General features: G+C 50.8%; 2 protein-coding genes and 1 long non-coding RNA gene across 17 annotated transcripts; 2 read left to right on the top strand and 1 right to left on the bottom strand.

The window, feature by feature from the left end:
* Nucleotides 1-191: 191 nt before the first annotated feature.
* LOC140510407 (uncharacterized) lies at nucleotides 192-12,530 on the bottom strand. 2 transcript variants are annotated; one of them, XR_011969222.1, is made up of 5 exons: nucleotides 12,091-12,530; nucleotides 9,585-9,772; nucleotides 8,468-8,567; nucleotides 7,215-7,324; nucleotides 192-6,515 (listed from the first exon to the last, which is right to left on the bottom strand). It is a non-coding gene; the product is annotated as an uncharacterized lncRNA (long non-coding RNA). The 2 variants fall into 2 exon arrangements; XR_011969223.1 differs by having other exon boundaries at nucleotides 9,589-9,772; nucleotides 12,091-12,522.
* On the top strand, nucleotides 2,735-11,322 carry XAF1 (XIAP associated factor 1). Of its 12 annotated transcripts, none has more exons than XM_072619045.1 (5): nucleotides 2,735-2,856; nucleotides 7,234-7,369; nucleotides 7,905-7,975; nucleotides 9,652-9,867; nucleotides 10,696-11,322. In XM_072619045.1, exons 1-4 carry the CDS (start codon nucleotides 2,825-2,827, stop codon nucleotides 9,854-9,856), a joined length of 444 nt encoding a protein of 147 aa, XP_072475146.1. In that variant the 5' UTR covers nucleotides 2,735-2,824; the 3' UTR covers nucleotides 9,857-9,867; nucleotides 10,696-11,322. The 12 variants fall into 12 exon arrangements, with proteins under 12 accessions (XP_072475146.1, XP_072475144.1, XP_072475141.1 ...); XM_072619044.1 differs by lacking the exon at nucleotides 2,735-2,856 and adding an exon at nucleotides 4,880-4,962; XM_072619043.1 differs by lacking the exon at nucleotides 7,905-7,975.
* A 91-nt stretch (nucleotides 12,531-12,621) lies between the features above and the next one.
* FBXO39 (F-box protein 39) lies at nucleotides 12,622-19,261 on the top strand. Of its 3 annotated transcripts, none has more exons than XM_072619027.1 (4): nucleotides 12,622-12,721; nucleotides 15,609-16,712; nucleotides 18,333-18,509; nucleotides 18,946-19,261. In XM_072619027.1, exons 2-4 carry the CDS (start codon nucleotides 15,687-15,689, stop codon nucleotides 19,072-19,074), a joined length of 1,332 nt encoding a protein of 443 aa, XP_072475128.1. In that variant the 5' UTR covers nucleotides 12,622-12,721; nucleotides 15,609-15,686; the 3' UTR covers nucleotides 19,075-19,261. The 3 variants fall into 3 exon arrangements, with proteins under 3 accessions (XP_072475128.1, XP_072475130.1, XP_072475127.1); XM_072619026.1 differs by lacking the exon at nucleotides 12,622-12,721 and adding an exon at nucleotides 12,727-12,799; XM_072619029.1 differs by lacking the exons at nucleotides 12,622-12,721; nucleotides 18,946-19,261 and adding an exon at nucleotides 12,726-12,799 and having other exon boundaries at nucleotides 15,609-16,716; nucleotides 18,333-18,433.
* Nucleotides 19,262-22,029: the final 2,768 nt, after the last annotated feature.

The following is a 22,029-nucleotide window of genomic DNA, read 5'->3' as shown; positions in this document are numbered from 1 at the left end:
GAGTTTGTAACGGTAAAGGAATTTTAAGATCTTCTCTTCCCCTTAATAGGTTCACATCACCTGCTTTGAGTTTTGGCCCAGCCCACAGCTTGAGCCACATGAAGCCCTTGGTGGGAGGAGTTTGCCAAATGGGTGGAGCAGGAAGAGAGAGTGAGGCAGAGCTGGGAGAGAGCAGGCTTGTGTGTTTCTCCTTTTCTTTTTTCTTATTATTAAATTATTTTATTTGTTTTCAGTGTTCTGCAATCACTTCCATATACCTTAGATTTTTTTCCCCTCCCTCCCCCTCCTTTCCCCCTCCCTCTCCACTCCCTCCCTGAGATGGCACACAATATTATATAAGTTGTACACATACATTCCTATTAAATACATTTTCACCTTCGTCATGTTGCATAGAAGAATTAAAATGAATGGGAGAAACCATAAGACAAAACAAAATATAATACAAAAGAAAATGGTCTGCTTCATTTGTCATTCGTTTTTGAAGAAGACCACCCCAGCAGAGAAATGATGACATGACTTCACTTGACATTGTTTTGAGTGAGGGAGGGCTGTGCGAGGTCACCAGCCTCCTTTCTCCTCCTGAGCCATCTGGATCCAGTGATGAGATGTTCATCGGGAGAGAGCAGGCAGAGCAGAGCAGAGCATCTAGCATGAGTGAGGGAGTGATTTTGCTTCAGGCAGTTTGTTTGCGGGGAGGTCTGACAGAGGGAAGGCTCGGGGTGGTCCTCCTCCTGTTGGTAATGTGTACAAACTTCCTTGTCACCATGGTGGAATTGGCTTTCTGGTATCTGAATAAATATTTTGATTTTGTCTTTGAGGAAGAAAGTTTCTACTTCATGAATTGACCCTGGAAATAGCATGCATATCCATAGGGGTTGCTGTGGATATTGACCTGGTGTTGCAGGGCTCCCCTCCCCCAGGGAATTCCCCTTTGCTCTGTCTCTGTCTCTGTGCTTCAGTCTATGTCTCTGTTTCTCTCTGTCTTTATCTCTGTCATCTGTCTCTGCGTGTCTCTATTTCTCTATTTCCCCCAGTGGGGCCTCTCAGGCCACCTGAATGAAGGTACTTTTACCTACTCCCACCCACCGCCATCCCTACCCCTACTTCCCCTATCCCATCCCCCCACCCCTCACATGCCCTCTACTCACCCTTTCCCCAACTCTACCCCAAAGCAGACATGGATGGTTCCTACTCCCCAGGTCCCAGGTCTACTCTTAGCTGTCCTTTGAGTTGTCAGAAAGGGCCAGGCTCTAGCACTGACAGCTTTTTCTGACTGTACTCCACAATGGCCTGAGATCACCAGTTTATACCCAGCAGATGAAATTTTAGGAGATGTCCTTCTCTATGCAATAAGCATTTATGAAGCACTGACTGAGGGTGTACCTGACACTGTGCTTCATGTCAGAGACACAAAGGTGACCCCCAACAGGAGCTGATATCCTCCTTGTGATACAGCACTGACACAAGCTAGTCAAGAAAAAGTGTGTAGGAGTAACTTCAGGAGGGAAGGGAACCATCACCCCTCACCCTTCCACCACCAAAGGCTTGACATCCTTCTCTGGCACAAACTAGTTCAGGCCACCCAGGGTGGGGAGGTTAGACAGGGTCCATCTGGCCCCAGCAGTGGGAAAGGGGAAGGGAGGGGAGAATGGAGACTAAGAGGGAGACTGAGGCCCAATGTTAAGAAATACTGGATCTCACAGCATATAGAGGGGCCTTAGAGGTCCTCAAGGATCCTCCTCATTTTTACTGAGGAAATTGGGACTCAGAGAGGGGCAGGGAGAATGCAAGGAGGGAAGTATAAGTCAGTCAGTGCATGTCTGTTAAGGGCCCACTATGTGCCAGTCACTGAACTAAGCAGGAGGGATGCAGAGAAAGTCATAAGACAGTCTCTGGCCTCAGAAAGCTCACAGTCTGATGGGAGAGACATCTAAAAAGAAGCAGAAGTGGGAGGAGGTGGTGCCCAGCTCAGGGTGGGACAGAATGTCCCTCTGACAGGAATGGAAAATGATCCCAGGAGGCATATGTTACTGAGAAATCAATGGGGTGAGGAATGATGAGGTGCTGTCTTGGGGGTCTCTTTACATAGCGGAGGACCATCATCTGTAGCCAGAGTAGGGGAGGGTCCCAGGGACTTGGGGCGCTGAGGAAGCAGGACCAAGAGTTTCTGGAAATAATGAAATCCAAGAGATGGGGGGCATGATGAGGTGAAGTCCTGGGGGCCTCCTTAAATAGTTAGGTCTGAGAGGGGAATGGGGCTGATTGGAAGAGATTTAAATGCTTGCTACCCTCTTCCTTTCCTAGGCCCCTCTGCTGGCTATTCCCCAAGATCTCCAGCTCTGAGTCCCTCTCTGTCTGTAGTGCTTTCTCTCTGAACAGAGGAGGATGGCTTATGAAAGTGTCTGCGGGAATCTCAAAGCCAAGTTCTAAAGGGGACCCTCACCTGGTATGACCAGGTGTGCCCTTCAAATCTTCGCTGGCTCAGGGCAGGTATCCCAGGCCCCTCAGAGGGCTGCTCCAGGGCTGCAGACCAATCCACCCTCCATATCTGTTCCTCAGACCCGTCCTGGAAGTCCCATCCACAACTCCACATCCAGAGTGACACCTGTCAGACCCTCCCACCTTGAGCCCTCTCTCTGCCTCTGCCCATGCACTTTCAAAGACTTATGCCAAGCAGACCCCTGGCAGCGGGGCAGAACTGAACTTTCTTTCTCCCATCCCCTGAGGCTGGACAGCACTTTGGCTGCTGCCAGGGCTGGTTTCAGTTTCATTTCCTAGTTAGAACGTTACAGGAAACTGAAACACACTGAGTCCCAGAAGCAACATGGAAGGTGATCTCCAGCTCTGCACAAACTGGTAAGTTGGTGTCTGTGTCTTCAGCCCCCTCCTGGCCCAGTGGCTGGGCAGGAAGGGAGAATTGAGGACTGCCAGGAGAGGCAGCCTCCTTACCCTGTGCTCCCATGGGATGGGATAGGAGATTCAAGCACACCTCGATGCAGGGGGCATGGCCACTGGACCAGTGAAGCCTGGGAGAGGAAGAGGAGGAGAAGGAACTGGGAGACCACAGGAGATGTGGGCAGGAGAGCCCCCCAAGGTCACCCAGCCCTTCCTCCCCCAGACTCCAGTGAGCTGGGAGGCTTGATTGTGTAACTCAACCCCCTTGGAGTTTGTCAGCTTTTACCAGCCCTGTACTGGTAATCTAATCCCCACTGAAAGCCTGGGTCTGATAGAGAGGTGGAGAGCAGGGAGGAAAAGAGAGAATGAGGGAAAGGAGAGTGGTCGCATAACTCTGGGGAAGGGACCACATCTTGCTCCTAGGGGGCTGGGAGCATAAAATGAGGTCCTATTTGTAAAGAGCAAATTGATGTGCAGACCTTCACGATCTGTGTAAAACCTGCTAGCTATGTTTGAGCTGAGAAAGGAGTCTTCAGGCCAGCTAAATTTGGAGGAACCCTCCTTGCTTTGCACCTCTTTAGCAAAACTCAGAGCAAGAAAAATTTACTTTAGCGTGCAAATGATTGTTTTCTGAAATGCAAATAGTGATCAAAATCCAAAATATCAGAGAAATTAATCGGAAACTATGCCACCTCCCGCATATGGCAAATCTTGGAGAAGATGAAACCCAGTCCCTTCTGGCTGGAAAGAGGCTCTGAATCACAGAAAAGGGAAACCCCCAAGAGTTACAAGGGTGAAGGTCAATCTCTGGGAGAATGGCCGCTGTCCAGCTGCTGGGGGACAGTCCCAGTCACTTCTCTATCCCTCTATCTTTTGCCTTTGCCTGCCCCCCTCTCTCTCTCTCTCTCTCTCTCTCTCTCTCTCTCTCTCTCTCTCTCTCTCCCCTTCCCTCTTTCTGTTTCTGTGTTTTTGTCTATCTTTTCCCCTTACTCTGCCTGTATCTCTCTCCTCTTCATTTTGTTTTCCTCTTTCTGTCCCTCCTCCTCTCTCCTCCTCCTCCCTCCTCCTACTCCTCCCTCATTCTATTCCTCCCTCTTCTTACTCCTTCCCCTCCTTTGTTTTTCTTGTGCCCTTACTCTGTCTCTCTCCCTCTCTGTCTCTGCCTGTCTTTCTTCTCTTTCTCCTCTCCTCTTCTTCTTCTTCTCTCTTTCCCATTCTTTTTCTCTGTCTCTATCTCTCCCCCTTTCTCTGCCTATCTCTCTCTTCCCCCTCCCTCCATCTCCTCTTTCTCTCTGTCTCTTCCTCTGCTGCCCTATCCAAGCACTCTTCTGTAAGACTCTGCACACATATACATATATATGTACCTATGTGTGTATGGAAGAAGGTATTTTAAATCTCTCTCCAGAGAGATTGTAAAACTGCTCCCATAGTAGAAAGCTACCCTCCTGTTCTGGCCCTGGGAGGTGAGCACACAATCCTCTGTTTCCAGGGTCCTCAGTGGCTGAGGCCCTCTGTCGCATCAGGTAGTGAGTTCAAGCTTTGCTAGAATGACTCTCCCATCTGTACCTGGTGCCTGGCACATAATACTTAATATACCTGGCACTTAATAGACACATGTTGCTTGACTGAAGTAAGACTAAGAAGAGAGAAGGAAAGCTAAGAGGTTTGAGGAGCCATTCCAATAAAGAAAACAAAATGCGAAGCTTGTGAGGGGCCAGGTTCTGGTCCAGCTGGACGAGGCCAGACTGGAGTCAAGCTGATTTAGGCCATGGGAGACAGGGGCCAGAACTGAGCCATCAACATATTTATTTAAATTTGAGTCTATTCTGTTTTCAGGTCTGCAGTCTTTGTCCTCCTGTCTCCCCTCCCCCACCTTTGTCTTTCCACAGACAAAATCTCTTTGATTGGCCCTGTGCAAAGACATCTGCTCCCTCTGCCTCCTGAGTCCTCTGATCAGAGTTCCCAAGTTTTCCAAGTTGTTTTGACCAGGATTAAATGCCTGGCCCGGTGTGCAATGCTGGGGGCCTGTATGGGAGAGCCTTTAGGAGGAAGACAACCAGGACATGTGTGAGGACAGACAGTATAAGAAATGCTTACCAGGCAGTGCTAGGGAGGTCAGGGACCCAGTGGGAGGAGGGAGGGCATGCCTGGCAGAAGGCACAGCCTGAGCAGGTACAGGGAAGGCCAGGGATCTTGGATGACGAGGGAGGGTATACATATCCAGAGCAAAACTTGTATTTGATCCCAAAGAGACTAGGGATCTACTGGGGTGGATGGAGTAGGGAGTGACCTAGTCAGATCTATACTTGAGGAAGACAGTTTTGGCCGACATTGGAGAGATCAGAGGCAGTAGGGATCCCAGAGATTTTAGCAAGAGGTCATGAGCACCTGAACTGGGGGGAGGGGGGTGCTGCGAAGTAGCTCTGTGTGCTCTCCAAGGAAATATCTGGCAACTGATTCACTACCTGAGGGGAAGAGCAAAGAGGATGGATGGACCAACCTGGACAGGATCACATCTACGCTGATGCTGAGAGGCTGGCCTAGGCTGGGATGGAGGGCATAGGACTGCTGCAGCCACCAGCCTGGACTCTTACCACTCCCCCCTGTCCTTGGTGACCCCCTGAGCACATTTGTGGGAAGATAAGGAAGGAGCCAGGGAGAGGAATGGAATGAAGATGGGGGGGGGGGCAGGAAAGTGTGGAGACCTCTGGTAAAGAAGGAAGCCTGTTCCTTTGAGGGGGGCAGGGAGATGAGAAAAGACATTTAGGGTTCTGGGGTCTAGGGAAAAAGTGAGGGAGCTTCCAGAAGAGGTCCTTGTCTTTCAGAGGATATAGGGTGGGCATGAGGATTCAGAGAAAAGAAGGCTTGGACTCCCCCTTGTGGGTCACAGGACAGGAAGTCCCTGGGAAAGCCTCCCCCATGATGCCCAATCAGCCTCCCTGACTTCCTCTGGCAGCCCTAGGAAGTGGTCAGAGAAGGGGATATGAGAATCCTTTGCCAACCCTCACTTTCCCCAGTGGGCTCAGGGCAGCCAACTCACCTTCCAGTGGGTGTGACTGCTGACAAATTAAGATCCTCCCTGGGCTGTCCTCCAGTTGAGTCAAGGTGAACAAGCCTGGTTCTTTGGATACTCATGGGAAAGATCCCATGGGCAGCCAGTGGTGCACAATGTGTATAATCATGTTTTAATAAAGCACAGAGAATGCAGAAGCAGATGGTACGGGAATGCTGGCTTGGGGGTGGGGCAGCCAGTGCAGGAAAGAGCCAGAGGACGGAGCAGAGCGCATTGTGGATCAGAGGGTGGAGCCCTTGGCCATTGGAGGAGGATTCAAGGAAGGAGCAGGGTTTAGTCACTTATCACTTTAGGGTTCACTCCTTGGCATATCGATGCCAGGTCACCATGGGGATTCACACAGCCCTAGACCTGGCTGCCTTCTCATTTAACAGAGAGGCTCTTCATCGGTCTTCAAAAATTTAGGAGGCAGTCTTGCTGAGTGGATCCTCAGGTCTTCTCTGCACTCTTAGTTCCTATTTCCTGTGGCTGGCTGTGTAGGTACTTACTGCACTAACTGGGGGTGGTCATGGGAACCTTAACAAGATTCAAGTTTCAACACAAGAGCCTGGGAAAGGAGACAAAAAGGCGGGCTTGTTGTTCAGGTTGGAGTGGGCATGGCTGATACAGTGAAAGTTTGAAGGGAGTGGGAATCAGAGACCAAAGGGAGGCATGGGGAAAATTCTGACCAAAAGGTTAAGGCTACATAAGTGGGATGGGACATGATATCCAAATGGGGAGGGCAGCAGGTCTTAAAAGGAGGGGAAATAGGTTATAGAGGAGGTGAGGATGGAGCGGGGGAGGCACAGGAGGCTACAGTCATGGGGGTTCTCCAAGGGTCATAGTCATGAGCAGGGGTGGTCTCAGGGGTGGCTGTCCATTGAGGCTAAAGTAGAGAGGACCATGGAGGCCCAGGACTTGAAAGGTCTGGGAGGAATATGGTAAGGCACTAGAAGGGCCCTCTATAGTGGTACTGGTGCCTGCCAGAATGGTGGCAGTGGAGACTGGTGCTAGCATCATTACTCCTGGGAGAGGAGCCAGCAGGATGGCAAGGGAGAAGAGGTCATGCCTGGAGTGGGGTCTGGGCCAGATGGGAGCTGGAAGATATGCCAGTCAGAGGTTTGTCAGCTCCAAAGGGCAACTTTGGTCCTACACGTGCAGAGAATGCCAGGCTGCATCATTCTCTAGCCACTCATTAAGCTTCCATCATGGACCAGGCTCTGAGCCCAGCCTGTTGCTGGCTCATGTTTGAGTACATGAAGCCAACCTGAATTTCTCCCACTTAGTGAAAAGGAAGTGCCCTCTGACTACTTCTTCCTCCATGAGGCCCACTGTCTGAGGTTCCGAGTCATCTGTCCAGAATGCAAGGAAGTCATCCTGAAGGAAGAGATGAAGGACCATCAAGAGAATGGGCACAAGCAGGTAGGGAGAAGAATCCCAGGAGCCCTGGTTTGGTGCCTAAAGACCAGAACCTAATATGAGCTCTACCCCACATCACTCATGGATGGATGGATTTATGGATGGATGATGGATGGATGGATGGATGGATGGATGGATGGATGGATGGGTGAATCCCAGGAGCCCTGGTTGGTGCCTAAAGGCCAGGACCTAATATGAACTCTACCCCACATCACTCATGGATGGATGGATGGATGGATGGATGGATGGATGGATGGATGGAGGGATGAATTTATGGATGGATGATGGATGGATGGATGGATGGAAGGAAGGATGGATGGATGGGTGAATCCCAGGAGCCCTGGCTTGGTGCCTAGGGGACCATAGCTTAATATAAGCTCTACCCTACATCACTCACTCATGAATGGATGGATAGATGGATGAAAACATGTATGAGGAGCTAGCCATCTATGAGCCAGGGACTGTGACAGCCACTCCCTCCCCAAAGAGAACTGGAAGAGATATAATGGTGTCATTGTTGGGATTGTGTTTTTCAAAGCTCACAGAGAGAAAGTTAGCAGCCCAGAGGGCAGACAAGACATTCCAGAAGCAAAGCTTGCCCAGCATTGGGTGAGTGGATGGCTGAGGTGGGGGCAGTGGGGGTGCCCCTACATGCTCTGGTGGCTGGGTGGGGTGAAGACAGTGGGGGCAGTGGGCATGCTTCCACATGCTCTGGTGGTTGGGGTGGGGGCAGTGGGAGTGCCCCCACACGATCTGGTAATTGGGGTGAAGTAGGGGTGCCCCACATCGTCTAGTGGCTGGGAAGGACAGTGAGAACACTCAGGGTCAGTTCTAGTGGTAAAATAATGGGGATGTTCTAAAATATTGTGGGGTTCCATGGCTGGTCATAGCATGAAGACAGGAAGATCTGAAGTCAAATCTCACCCTGATACTTACTTACTATATGACCCTGGGCAAGTCACTTAACCTCCATCTGCCTCTGTTTCCATGTATACATAGGATGGATGGATGGATGGATGGATGGATGGATGGATGATGGATGGATATTGTTGTGAGGAACAAATCACAGATTTATAAAGTGCTTTGTAAACTGTTACCTACATGCACTGCTCCCCCTCTGCCCAGTGATGCTCTGGTGTTGTGGCTGGGCCTAGTATTGAGGCAGTTCTGGTCCCATCTTCAGACCCATGAAGCCTGGTTTCTGGTACAATTGTGGGAAATCATTGTTCTGACTTCACTCTCAGCCTTTCTAAGAGCCTCAGGGTCCACCTTCCATCATGTGGCCAATTCTTGGGGCCCCCAGCTTCCTTTCTAGCCTGGTTGTCAGCCGAGGGGGGTGGGGTCAGGTTCTCCTGACAGGCAGGTCAAGGGGAACAGCCCTGACCCTCTGGAGCTTAAGCCCAGGGTGTGGGGGGGAGAGGCTGGCTAGACCTTTCTCACCCTCTTCCTCCTCCTTTTGGCACTGGGACTATGCCTGTGGGAGGCAGGATTCTTGGGTCCAAGTCTAACACGATTCCTTACTTAAGCAAAGCTATGTGATCTCAAAGCAGTCAATAAAAACCCATTAACTTCCTACTGTATGCCAAGCAGGCATTGTGCTGTGCCCTGGGAATACAAAAAAAGGGCAAAAAAACCACTTCCTGCCCTCAAGAAGCTCTCCATCAAATGGGGGAGATGACATATAAAAAAGAGCTTAATAAAGCCTTGGGAGAGGAAGAGGAGGGGAAGAGGAGCCCAAGGTGGCTCCCTCCCCAGGCAGAAGATGAGGCTGGGACCACTGAGGAGGCCCACCTCCCGCTTCAGTCAATGAGGGAGATTCTGGAGATCATGACAGGCCCAGAGGGGCACCTAGAAAGTCCACAGAGTCCCTCAAAGGGGTCTCACCAAGTGGTCCCTTAGGAGAGGGTCCTCTTGAGAAAAGCAAGGACAAGCAGTTGGAGGTTCCCCTCCCCCTGCCCACACACACATAAGCTGAGTAGTCCTTGGTGTCTCCTCCCTCCCTTCCTCCCTTCTTTCTTACCTCCTTCCCTCATTGTCTCCCTCCCTCTCTCCCTCCCTCGCTTCCTTCCTCACTCTATCCCTGCGTCCTTCCCTCTCTCCCCCCCATCCTCCCCTTCATAGATGTCCCTTCTTTTTCCAACTGCTGGGGCAGCTCTAGGGTGGTCTCTACCCATTCCTGTGAAAGTTATCTGGTTGGACTGTGGCTGCTTCTTATTACCCACGTGCAGGATGAATGCCACAGGTTCACAGAGCTAATGAGATCCTTTGATGCCTGTCTGTTGAAGCCTGAAGAGTCTTCTCCAGTCCCACGGGATGCAGAACCAGCTCAGGTATCCACAAGAGAGAGGGCTGTCCGGCCAAAGGAGAAAGGAAGCCCTGCATTCAAAGGGCCATCGAGCCCCTGGCCTGCAAGGGGCAAGAAGGAGGAAGAATATGATGTTCTGGAACACTGCTCCCATTGCCCCATCCTGCTGCCTCTGCCTGTACTGAAGCAGCATGAGGTAGGCCTTGAAGATCTCAGGGAGGGCACCAGTGAGCAGGCCCCCTGCCAGAGCAGCCCCTCCCCCTGCCAGAGTGCTCCCCTCCCCTCAGGAGAGCAGCCCTTCCCTCCCCAGCAGAGTATTCCCCTCCACCAGGAGAGCCCCTCCATGGCACCTCCTCTTCCCCCAAAGCACATCTTCAGGGCACAGTGGGCCCTTTTGGAGGGAGGTGCTTGGAAGCCAGGAAAGGGAAATAATCCTAAATGCCCTGCATGAACAAAGGGAAGGCTGAGTACAGAAACAAAGTCTCCCTACCCCAAGGACTACACAACAACCCACAAGAGCCTGGGGACATCCAGGCAGACTTCCTGGAGGAGGAGTCATTTGCACAGGGAGAGGTGAGGGGATTGAGAATGGCATGAGGATGCAGGACAGGGACAGGGGACAGAAAGCAGGGTCTCTGCTCAGGCAGCCTGGAGTAGAAGAATAATATAGGATCTTAGATTTAGAGCCAGAAGAGACCAGTCCCTTGTTTTACAAAAGAGGAAGCTGAGGCAGCCAAGAAGAGATGAAATAATTTGTCCAAGATGGTATGGGTTAGAGACAGGACATGGGAGTCCCTGCCCTCCTTTGTTGCTGCCTTTTCCACAGGGAAGAAGACTGATGAGCAGAAGGGGAATAGGTCAGATGAGAGGGCGAGGGCTCAACCCATCGGCAGCCCCAAATGGTCACTGCCCCATGGACTGGCAGGCCTTGGTCAAGGTCCTCCCTATGTGATGGAGATCTCTGAGAATGGCCACGGCTCTCTCATTCTCTGGGTCTGCTACTTGACTTTATCCCTTCCATTAGGAGAAGTGCGGACGCTTGGCTTCTCAGAGCAACGAAAGATTCTGGAGTAGAAGATTCCTGGTGGATCTGGACAATCACTGAGCTGGAGGGAGGAGGTCCTCTGAAGATCCCCACTGCTTCCTGCCTTCCTTGGTGTTGCTATGCATTATCCATTAGATTTTGTTTCCAAGAGAAAAGTCCTTACACATAAAAGGTGATGCCATAAGCAAATTAAAGAGCATGGAATACTTATGTCAGATTTACGGATAAGGGAAGAATTTAGGACCAAACAAGAGATAGAGAGCATTACAAAATGTAAAATAGATCATTTCAGTTATATGATATTAGTAATTTTGCACAAATAAAAGCAATGAAACCAAAATTATAAGGAAAGCAAAAAACTGGGGTGGGGGGGGAATTTTGCAATAAGCATCTCTGACAAAGGTCTCATTTCTCAAATACAGAGAACTAAGTTAAATTTGTAAGAATACAAGCCATCCTCCAATTGATACATAATCAAAGGGATGTGAACAGGCAATTTTCAGATGAAGAAATTTATCTATAGTCATATAAAAATGCGCTGAATCACTATTGATTAGAGAATTGCAAATTAAAGCACCTCTGTGGCACCTCCTCATTCTCATCAAATTGGCTAATATGACAAAACAGGAAAATGTTAGATGTTGGAGGGGATGTGGGAAAACTGAGACACTAATGCATTGTTGGTGGAGTTGTGAACTGATCCAACCATTCTGGAGAGCAATTTGGAACTATGGCCAAAGGGCTATAAAACTATGCATGCCCACTGAGCAGTAACACTCCAAGTCTGTGTCCTGAAGATTTATTTTTCCCCCAAAAAGTGAAATATGCAACCAACTTCTCAGTTAAGTTAACCAAGGATGGAATATGTTGCTACTGGAACAATCTGGGGGCAGCCACTGGCTTCCACGACCCTGTTTGGACTGTTCCCTGACATGGAGAAGCCACTGCCCAGACCCATGGGGGAGAGGGGGAAGGTAGGGTTCTGTTTTTCTCAGAGGCTTTCTGATAACAGGGGTCTCAGGGAATGTGGCAGGGTGACCAATGGTAGGAGGGCAGTGTTGGCTGATTTGGGGGAGTTTTAGCTTTTCCAGAAGTGTTTGAACTTCCTTCCTTCTTTTGTCCCCTAGCCACCCCCAGCAATTAATCATGACCACCCAGCCAGATTGTCCAACAGAAGAGGTTGGGGGAGAGAGTGTGTCATGGTTCACCCTCCTGCTGGAAAGAAGGAACCCACCAAGATCTGGGGGTTGTGCTAGGGCAGAGCTCCATTGACCTGGAGGAAGGGACAATGAATTCTAGACCCAGCTAGTAGACTGTCTTTAAACAAGGCATTTCTGTGCCTCAGTTTCCCCATCAGTAACCAGTCTGACTTACTTATCTTCTTATCCTCTTCCAAAGGCCCTGAACAAAGCTCTTGAACTAGACCCTTGACAAGTAGGAGGCAGGCAAGCCCTTCAGCTCCTGACAAGGAAATGCTTTCCAAGTGCTATCTCAAGGACAGGATACTCCCATGAAAACCATAGTTCTAGGTCCTGCCAAGGTCTGTCCTCTGGAAGCATGGAGGCAGGCAGGTCAGCCTCCCCCAGCCCCGGTCCTTGAGGCCAAGAGCAGTCAGAAAGGGGAGGCCTTAGGGACCACCAGTGAGGAAACAGAGGCAAGGGTTTGCCCAGGAGCACACAGTTGGACAGTGGCAGGGTTCACTCCTTCCTGAGCTGGAAGAGGGGATGAGGGCAGCCATCCCTTCCCTCGTCCACTGACCCGTGATTTGGGCGGGAGAGGGCCAGCGCCTCCCCTCCTCGGCAGGATCTGGCAGCGTCATAAAGGCGCCCCCTTCAGCCCAGTTAGCTGCCAACCAGCTGCTGCCCGCGTGCCCAAGGGGCCCTGGGCGCACTTGACCACGCACAGGCGGCGGCGCTGGCCCCCGACGGACTAGGGCCTCGCACGGGAGGGGGCGGGCGCGCTCCAGCCTTCGGCAGCGGCGGCAGCCGGATCCAGGGCGCAGCGGGTGGGTGGAGGCAGCGCCAGGAACGGGATGAGACTGGACCAGGGTCCTGACCACGGGGATGGGATGCGGCGGTCCAAGGTCCAAGCCACCGATGCCTTGAGCACTGAAGCAACAATCCCTGCAGCACCTGAGCCTCCAGACTCCGTCCTGGTCTACTACCTAGACTAGACCTTAAAAAACCCGGCCCAGCCCCCGCAGCCTCTCAAGGGTCCCAGCACCCACCTTTCTTTCTGGGACCAAGCTAAGAATGCCACCCCACCCCCGCCGCCCACCCCGGAGGCTCCCTGTCTAGTCAGGATCCGCCCCACTCCGCCTTGCCCAGCCTCGGCTTTTGACCAGGAACCGGTGGTTCTCAGTCCAGAAGGAGGGAAATGGGGAGGATCTTTTCCTTGGGGTTTTAAAGAGAGCTGCGAGTGAGCGGCCCTCCCCCGTGGCTCCTCCTCTTCCTCCTCCTCTCCTCAGCCACTAGCCACTTTCTTTTGGGATTTGTAGAGAAACCTGTAGGAATTGGCTAGGTCCAGTCAGCATCTCCTAGGATCCTGTGCTCATTTGTAACCTTACAGAGCAAGATCTAATTCTCCCACCAATTTGTCTTCCCCTCCCCCCACGGAGGGTTGCAGACAAATTTAGTGATGATTCCTCTGTCCCAGGAATTTCCTAGGCGCTTTCTCCTTCTCCCTCTTCACCTCCCCCATCCTCTCAATCTGTCTCTCTCTCCTCTCTGTCACTCCCTCTCTGTCTCCCTCTGCTCTCTGTCTCCCTCTCTCTCCTCTCTGTCACTCTCTCTCTGTCTCCCTCTGCTCTCTGTCTCCCTCTCTCTCCTCTCTTTGTCTCTCTCCTCTGTCTCTCTCTCCCTCTCTCTATTTCCCTTCCTCCTTCTCTCTCCCTCTCTCTCTCTCTCCTCTCCCTGTCTCCTATCTTTCTCAGTCTCCTTTGTCTCTCATTCTCTCTCTTTCCCTCCTTCCCTGTCTCTCCTCTCTCTGTCTCTCTCCTCTGTCCCTCTTTCTCTCTATCTCCCTCTCTCTCCTCTTTTTGTCTCTGTTTCCTGTCTCTCTCTCTGTCTCCCTCTATCCTCTCTCTATCTGTCTCTCCTCTCTCTCTTTCTCCCTCCCTCCCTCTCTGTCTCCCTGTCTCCTGTCTCTCTCAGTCTCCCTCTCTCTCTGTCTGTCTCTCTGTCTCTTTCTCCCTCTCTCTCAGTCTCTCTGTCTCTGTCTCTGTCTCTCCCTCTCTAGAGAAGACTCCCAAGTGGGGTCCCGCCCTCACAGAGGGCTCAGTCACAGAATCATAGACCGAGAGGGGGAATGGATCTGAACCGCCCTCTTTTGGAGAAGGGAGACAGCATCTGTTGAAGGACTGGGGGGGGGGGGGGGGAAGGTGTGCAGTGTTTCCCCTGCTTGCTAAGATTCTTCCACAGGCTGGGGGGGGGGGGGGTGTGCAGAGGCTTTGTAGAGGAAGTGGGACTTTGAGCTTGACCTTGAAGGCTGGGGTGTGACTTGAACTGGGGGGGGGGGGGGTGTCTGAGGAAAGGAGGTCCAGGGGAGAGGAAGGAGGGGTTGTAACTGGGAGCAGAGGCAGCCAAGGAGGCCTGGGGGCAGGAGCTGTAAGGCAAGGGCTTAGTTCTGTGTGTACAGTGACACTGGCCTTCCAGATATTCTTTGAACAACACCCTCCATCTCCAGACTTCAGGCATTTCATCTGCCTGTGCTCCCTGCCTGGGATGCTGTCCCTCCTCATCTCCACCTCCTATATTCCTGGGCTTCCTTGAAGTCCCAGCTAAAATCCCATCTTGTGCAGGAAGGAACCCTTTCTTTCCACCCCTCAATGCATGCACCTTCCTTCCCCTATTGCCTCTTTCTTATTCAGAGCTTGTCCATATGTGTTTGCTAGTTGTTTCCCATGACCTTCTTGGAGGTGGGGACTATCTTTTGCTTCTTTTTGTATCACCACCATTTACTACAGTGCCCAGCACATAATAGGTGCTTAATAAATACTTAGTGACTGATTATATAGATGACAGACAGGAGCAGCTATGCTTGTGGGCAGGCAGGCAGGCAATAGACATACACAGAAGAGGAAGTAGACAGACCAATAGGAAGACCAGCAGACACAGACAGAAGGATAGAAGGATGGATGGATGGATGGATGGATGGATGGATGGATGGATGGATGGATGGAACCAAGCAAGCAAACGGGCTATCAGGCACAGAAGAGCAGAAAGAGATGGGTCCACAGGCCCTTCTGTGCTGAGAAGGAGAAGAAAATTGAGGAGCTCAGGGAGATGCTCTCAGAAGTTATTTTAAAAGGCAAACAGAGGACAGATGCTCAGACAGACAAGCAGTCAGATGCTCGGATAGATGGATGAACAGACAGATTGGCAGACAAAAAGATAGATAGATCGTGAGGCAGGTAGACAGAATCAGGGAAGCAGATGAATGGACAGACATACATGGACAGATTGGCGGACATACAGACACACGGCAGAAAAAGAGAAGGGCAGATGCTCGAGCAGATATGCAGGCAGACGAGTGGCCAAACTGACCAACACAGAGATAACAGAAATGTAGTTTGCAGACATATAAAAAGATGGCTAGACAAAGGGGGCGGCAGACAGACTGGCAGATGATAGAAGCTAACTGCACAAACAGGCAGAAGGATGCGTGATAGACAAGTGCAGTAGGCACAGGTAGGTAGAAAGACAGACGGACAAAGACTGGAAGCTGAACAAACAGATAAGCAGACACACAGGTTGGCAGACGGAACTAGGGACGCGGACGAAGGACGGACTGATAAGGAAACGCATTTAGGGTTAGATGGATAGATGGACAAGCAGGAGGGTGGGTGGGCAGACCAACAGAAGATCCTCTCCGCTTTGCCTCCCCACCCCCAGGAACCAAGTGACTCCTTGTCCCCTCTTGGCGACCTGCTTCCACCACCGCCTCCCTGGAACACCCCGCCGGATTTCCCTATGGATGAAGAGAGTGACCTGATCCAGAACCACGAGCAGAGCTGCTGGGCCAGCCTGCCCGACGTGTGCTTACGCCGGGTGTTCTGGTGGCTAGGAGACAGAGACAGGTCCAGGGCCGCGCTCGTCTGCCGAAAGTGGAACCAAACGATGTACTCCGCCGACCTGTGGCGGTGCCGAACCATCACTTTCAGCGGGAGACCTTCCAGGTCCCACGCGTCGGAGTTCGAGTCGGCGCTCTGGTACGTAAAGAAGTTCGGCCGTTACTTGGAGCACCTGGAAATCAAGTTCCTGAACCCGTACAACGCCGTCCTGACCAAGAAGTTCCAGGTGACCATGCGGGGCCTGCTGTCGTGCCTGGGCAAGAGCAACAGCCGCCTCAAGTCCCTGTCCATCCAGCACCTGGAGCTCGACCGACTGGTGTGGAGGAGCAGCATTCGCACGTCCTTCATCAAGAGCTTGAGCTTCTTTCTCAAGAAGGTGAGCAAGCACCTGGACTACCTGAATCTGAAGGGGGCGCGGCTGGCCGTGGAGCAGGGCTGCCACGTGCTCAGCTCCCTGAGCCACCTGCGCAGCGAGAGCTTCGCCTCGGAGCTCAACCTGGAAGACTACTTCAGCCACCACCTGGCCGTCTACAGCAGCCCCCAGTTCAACCAGACCATGGCCATGTTCCGGAGCCTGGTGGTCCTGACCCTCAACTATAACTGCATTTCGGACGAGCTGCTGGAGACCCTGGGGGAGAACAATGCCAGCTCCCTGTGGACCATCAACATCAAATGCCACATTCACGACCCCCACGGCCAGGTGATCTGGGGCATGTCGTGGGCCAAGCTGGCCAAGCACGCCGCCAACCTGAAGGTCAACTTCTTCTTCGAGCGGGTCATGAAGCACGAGCGTCTGACCCGAATCCTTCTGCAAGAGATTCCCGTCCGAAGCGTCAGCCTGAGAAGCTGCTACTTCAGTGATCCCGACTGGTCTATGCGGCCCACCCTCACTGACCTGCTGCCTACCTACCGCCACACGCTGCAGGTAGGTAAGGAGGCTCCCTTCCCGGGGAAGGGGAAGAGAAAGACGGGAATATGGCTGGTAGGGATGGATGGATCAAGCAAAGGTTTCTTGTTCTGGTTGCTTTTAACAACGAGAAGGGAGTACATTGGCATGTTTGCAAGGAACAAGGAAGGAGCCAGGGGACAGGGAGAGGGTAGAGATGAGAGAAAGGAAGGAGAGAGGGGGAGGGGGAAGAGAGAGAGAGAGAGAGAGAGAGAGAGAGAGAGAGAGAGAGAGAGAGAGAGAGAGAGAGAGAGAGAGAAGAGAATCTGCTAGAAGAAAAGATGTAATGGGAGTAAGGATGCATATAGAGAACTTAACTAGAAGAAGAGTCACCTCATCATTAGAAATACCAGTGGTGGAAGACATTGGAGTTTATGGGAGGTGAGGAGGAAAGAAAAGGAAGCTTTCAGAGACTGGCCTCCATTTTCTGTGATATTTGAAGTGAAGTTCTCAGCTAAGAGAGCAGGGGAAGGAGATGCTAGGATGTTGCATGGGCTAGGGAATTGATTAGGGAGGCAGAAGGTACTTAGCCTACTGCAGTAAAGACTCATCTGGGATTAGAAAACAGACATGCCAGCAACACAACCCACAAAGGGTGCACAATTTTCCCTGGCTCTGCGAGTCAGCATCTGAACAGGGGAGCAGGCAGGCAGTGATAACAGTCAAAGTTGGGGTTGAGACAGTCATAACTAGAGAGGACGAGAAGGCCAGAGATTCAGTAATACAGGACAGCTGAGGGTGGAGTTGGTTCACAAAGCAGTTGAGAGAGTGAGAAGGAGTGTATAGGCAGCACACGTAGGGTGATGGTCTGGGGGAGCATGAAGGGAACAGAGGTTATGACAAGAACAAAAATGGGGTGGGGCACAAGGAAAGACACAATGATAAAAGATTATACCTAGATACAGAAATTTCAGTGTTCGAGAACATGGAAAAATGGAACACTTGTGGGAGGTGGCCTGGTCAAGGGTGGGACCATCTCCAAGTGCAGCTGAGTGGAGGGCCAAGAGGTCATTAGAACTAGGTAGATTGGGGAAGCGGGAAGTCTGAGAACTTGGAGGAGCATCAAGATGTATGTTCCAGTCTTCTGGAAGAGGGCAAGAATTGAAAAGGAGAAAAAGACTGTAAGTTAGGCCTTGAACTCTGTGTCCTGAGGGTCCTAATGATCCTGAGGTAAATGGCAGCCAGGATCTGGGCTGCCTTGTTCAAGATGTCCCAATTGCCCCAGCTCTTTTAGCACTGACTGATGCTTGGTAGCCACGGCTCTCCAGGCTTAGCTCCTTGCTCTCCACATGACCTTCCTTGTTTAGTTCTGGCCTGGGGTCTTTGATGCCCATGGCACAGCCCTGCCCTACCCCCGTTTGTCTCTAGCTCCATGCTGTTCCTGGTCATGTTGCTTATGGACAGATATGGGCATAGTTTCCTTGCCAATTGCCTCTGTGGTCTCTGCTCAGGTATGAGGTGGCCAAGGTGCCAGGAGGGTGGGTGCCTGAGGCCCTTCTTCTGCACAGTCTCAAATGGTGGTGAGGGGGTAGCAGAGGACTCCCAGCTCCCCCTCTTCCATATGAGCTCTGGTTCCTTTTCTGTCTGATCCTTTCCCAGAAATTAACTTTTGAATTCAACAACAACCACGAGTCCTTGGATGAGGAGCTTCTCCATCTCATCTTGTCCTGTGAGAAGTTATTTTACTTCAAAATCTGGGCTTTCCTGGATGTCAAGTTTGTGGAGAGAATCCTGCAGAGTCAGGAAGAGGGCAAATGCATGCTTCGCACACTCAAGGTAGCCAGTCCCCCGGGGACCCCGGCCTCCTGACCAGGTGCCATATCCCACAATGCCTCGGCCTACAGGGCTGATGGTCCCTTAGTCAGGTCAGCAGTCATCTGAGTGGCAGAGTCAGTGGCTGCTGAGATGATGAATGGATAGATGGAGAGGAGCAGAGTGAAAGGAGGAACCTGGGTGCGAGTTCCACTTTGCCTCTCACTAGCTGACTGACTTTGCACCAGCTCCTGTCCCTTTGTTTTTCCTTGGCACAGTGAAGGGGTGGGACTTTGCCACCTTTGAGAAGGTGTTGAGATTTCCACTTAATCTGCCCATTGATCTTTGGGGGGAAGGTGGTTATTCTTACTGACTGGACTTTTATTTCACTGATTACCTATGTAAGGATCCCACAGTCACTGTGTATGTGGGGTGGGGTGGGATTTCCATGTTGGTCCAGGTGAGGATTTATACAAACAGATATGAGACAAATGAAGAGGACAGAATGTTGCGGGACATTTACCGAAAGTACAGAGACCTGATCGATACAGAGTTTAACTATTTTGTCATCGCCTACCCCATGATGTGAAGAGCACACCCAGGAGGAGAGTGGCCTCGTTGCCCTTGGGGTTCCCGAGCCCTGTCCTCCACAGAGCTGCCCCTGGAGCCTTTCTCAGGGCCTTGGCTCTCCCTACAGTTGGAGCAGAATCCTGAGCGTGTGGGACCAGGGGCTCTCCAGCCTCCCAAGTCCTTTTAAATGCTGTCTTTGCAACTGCCCCTGGCTGCTGATGCCTCTGCTTGTCATCTTGTCTGATTTCTCCCCCTCACTCCCTGACTCAGGCTCACCCAGGTGGCCCTGGTTCCCCTCGTACTGACCTCAAATTAGGTCCCAACAGTTTAGCAGTGAGTTTCCTGAGGTCCAAGAAAGCCCCCTTCCCCTCTCTCAAGAGCTCCTACTAGATGGAGGCCATCTTGTAATGGAAAAAGTTGATCCTCTGTCCTAGAATGATGGGCAGAAAAATCTGGCCTTGATGTCGCAAGACTTTCCTAGCAATTCCAACCATCATCTAAAGTGGAATAGACTGCCTGATGTGGGGGTTGGGGCTTTGTACAGGGTCTGTGTGTTGTGGAGGGGCTTCTGGCCCTGGTCTGGCTTGGGCTGAATGTTCTCCTAGGGCTTTGCCAGCCCAGGAGGTCTCTGCTCAGAGCCCTCAGCTCCTCTGTCCGTGTTCATCAGATGGGTCAGCACTGCCCATCTAAAAGCCCTGCCTCCTCCTCCTCCTCCTCCTTCCCCCATTTTCCATCTCCCGGCTTGATGGCCATAGGAGCTTGGCTCTCAGTTGGGTTTGACTCAGTCCTGTTAGTTGATGGATAGATTGTTCCTTCTGGGGTAGGGGTGGCAGAAGAGGCTTTGGGCCTCTTGCATCCAGGCTTCAGTTGTTGTCTGTTGGGCATGTTTGTCTTGTGATAGCGTCAACAGAAGCCAAGTAGTTGTCTTTTTCATTTCTGTTTTGAAAGTCAGATTCACAGAATCTCTGAGTTTGGTGGGGTCTCAAGGGCCTTGAATCCAATTTGAACCTACCCCACACAATTACTCCTTACAAATGGTCATTCAGCTTCTGCATAGACACCTCCAGTGGTGGACAAATGTCTCTCTTATGAGAGAGACAGACAGAAAAAAAGAGAAAGCCAAAGAAAGAGAGAGATGCAAATTTACAAGTAAATTTGATAAAGGCAAACTGAGGTACATAATCTGAGCAAAATGAGTTATTAACAGTGATGTCCAAAACAGTTAAGAAAGCAGTCCACCTCAGTGACTCCTCTGAGAAGGGGGATACCCTCTTTATTGACACACAACAAAGAAGAGTGTCTTGGTAGTCATGGAACAAGACAGCTGGCTATACTAAGAAAAGCAAGGTGGCATTTAGATGAGGCTACACTCATCCCTCTCTGACAGTTAAGGAACATCCATTGTTCTATGGGATCCATTTTCATCATGTAGTCTATGTTAGGGGATCAAAACTGGCAGACTTGCTGTTCTCTGGAAGAACAGATCTCCCCTAATTGCACCAGGACAGGCAAGGAGATCCATGGCACCAGGCTTCAAGACAACAAGCAGATGTCCCAGGGGCTAATTACCAAATGAATCATTTAATCCCTATTTTATTTCAATTGGTGTTATGCACTTCATCGGGATTCCATACGGGTAGCGGTCACTTACATTGCGCTTGTCTATTAATATACATGTAGTGCATCTAATCAAGTAATGTTAGGGTGTATTTTACATAACTTTGAGGAATAATTAGGTAAGTTTAGATAATTTCTTATATTAAGCCCCCAAACTTTAAACCACAAGTTATGAGTTCACTTGCTCAATTAGAATTAAACCACAAGTTACAAAGTTCACTTGCTTAACCACAGAAACCTAACTGGAGGACCTCTCCCCTGTTGCCTAATCATCATCATCAAGCCCTGCGTCATGGAGATGATCTAATGACATGGAAAGCCTCCCAACTTGTTTTATCCATCTTTCTTATTGCCTGTTATGGGGGAAACAGATATGACCACTTGACTAAGGGGTGACCCTTGCCTCACCCATCCTATGACCAATATCTCATGACCCTTTCTACCAGTCCATCGACCCTAGGTTGCACTGTAAGTTCTCCTAGAGGGTCGAGGTATTCGTCTGTTAACCAATAAGATTGTGTATTTCAGTGTGCCTTGTCTGTGTCCTCTAGCTATCAAACACTATAAAACCAAGTCCCTGGAGAAAGGGGGCCTCTCATTGTGAGGAAGGTCTGAGGTCCCATTCATTAAAGGGGGCCAGGTCCTTCGGCTCAGATTGGACATGTGTGGAACCCACACTAACAGTATGAGTGATAACTTTTCTTTTACTTATACCTTTAAATGAACTCTGAGGGAAAGCTAATTCCTGAGCTTAACTCAAGGACATTGAAAGGTGGATTCACGCAGATACTAAAACTCTATATAGCATAAAAATCAATTACATGGTGAAATTAACACAATACAATTCAGAGGCAATATTCATTTTGATCTTTTCAGTGATTGACATGTTCAGCACATTGCTAAGGGGGTCCCCAATACTTACATGCTACCGTTCCCCCCCCCCCCCCGCCCCTACAAACACTCTGTAGACCTACAGAGCTATGGAGGCCAGTAGCCTTCTGCTACTCATGAGGGTCACCACCTTGAACAAATCACTGAATTTCCTCTATAAAGGAGGCAAGGGAAGGTGGAGATAAAGCCTGCCCAACCTACCTCACAGAAGGGTTTCAAGAAAGAAAAGAAAAAGTGACTGTGAAATGCCTCAGGACAGCCAAGTGCTGTAGAAATCTGTTTAGTGAGAAGGGAAATTGGAAAAAGAAAATGTTTTCCCATTTTATTGGGAGAGCTTGGCTTGGAGAGGGCAAATTGGAAGGTAGCTGGTGGGGGGGAGGGGAATCCTTGTAGTCTTCTCATCTCTGCATTCACACACAGTAGGAGCCAAATGGTACTGTGGTGAAGGGGGAGGGGGTCAGTGAGG

The sequence above is a fragment of the Notamacropus eugenii genome, chromosome 6, assembly GCF_028372415.1.
Source record: "Notamacropus eugenii isolate mMacEug1 chromosome 6, mMacEug1.pri_v2, whole genome shotgun sequence".
NCBI classification, from domain to species: Eukaryota; Metazoa; Chordata; class Mammalia; order Diprotodontia; family Macropodidae; genus Notamacropus; species Notamacropus eugenii.
The sequence above is the reverse complement of the archived record's forward strand: the minus strand, read 5'-3'. Positions and strand labels throughout refer to the sequence as shown.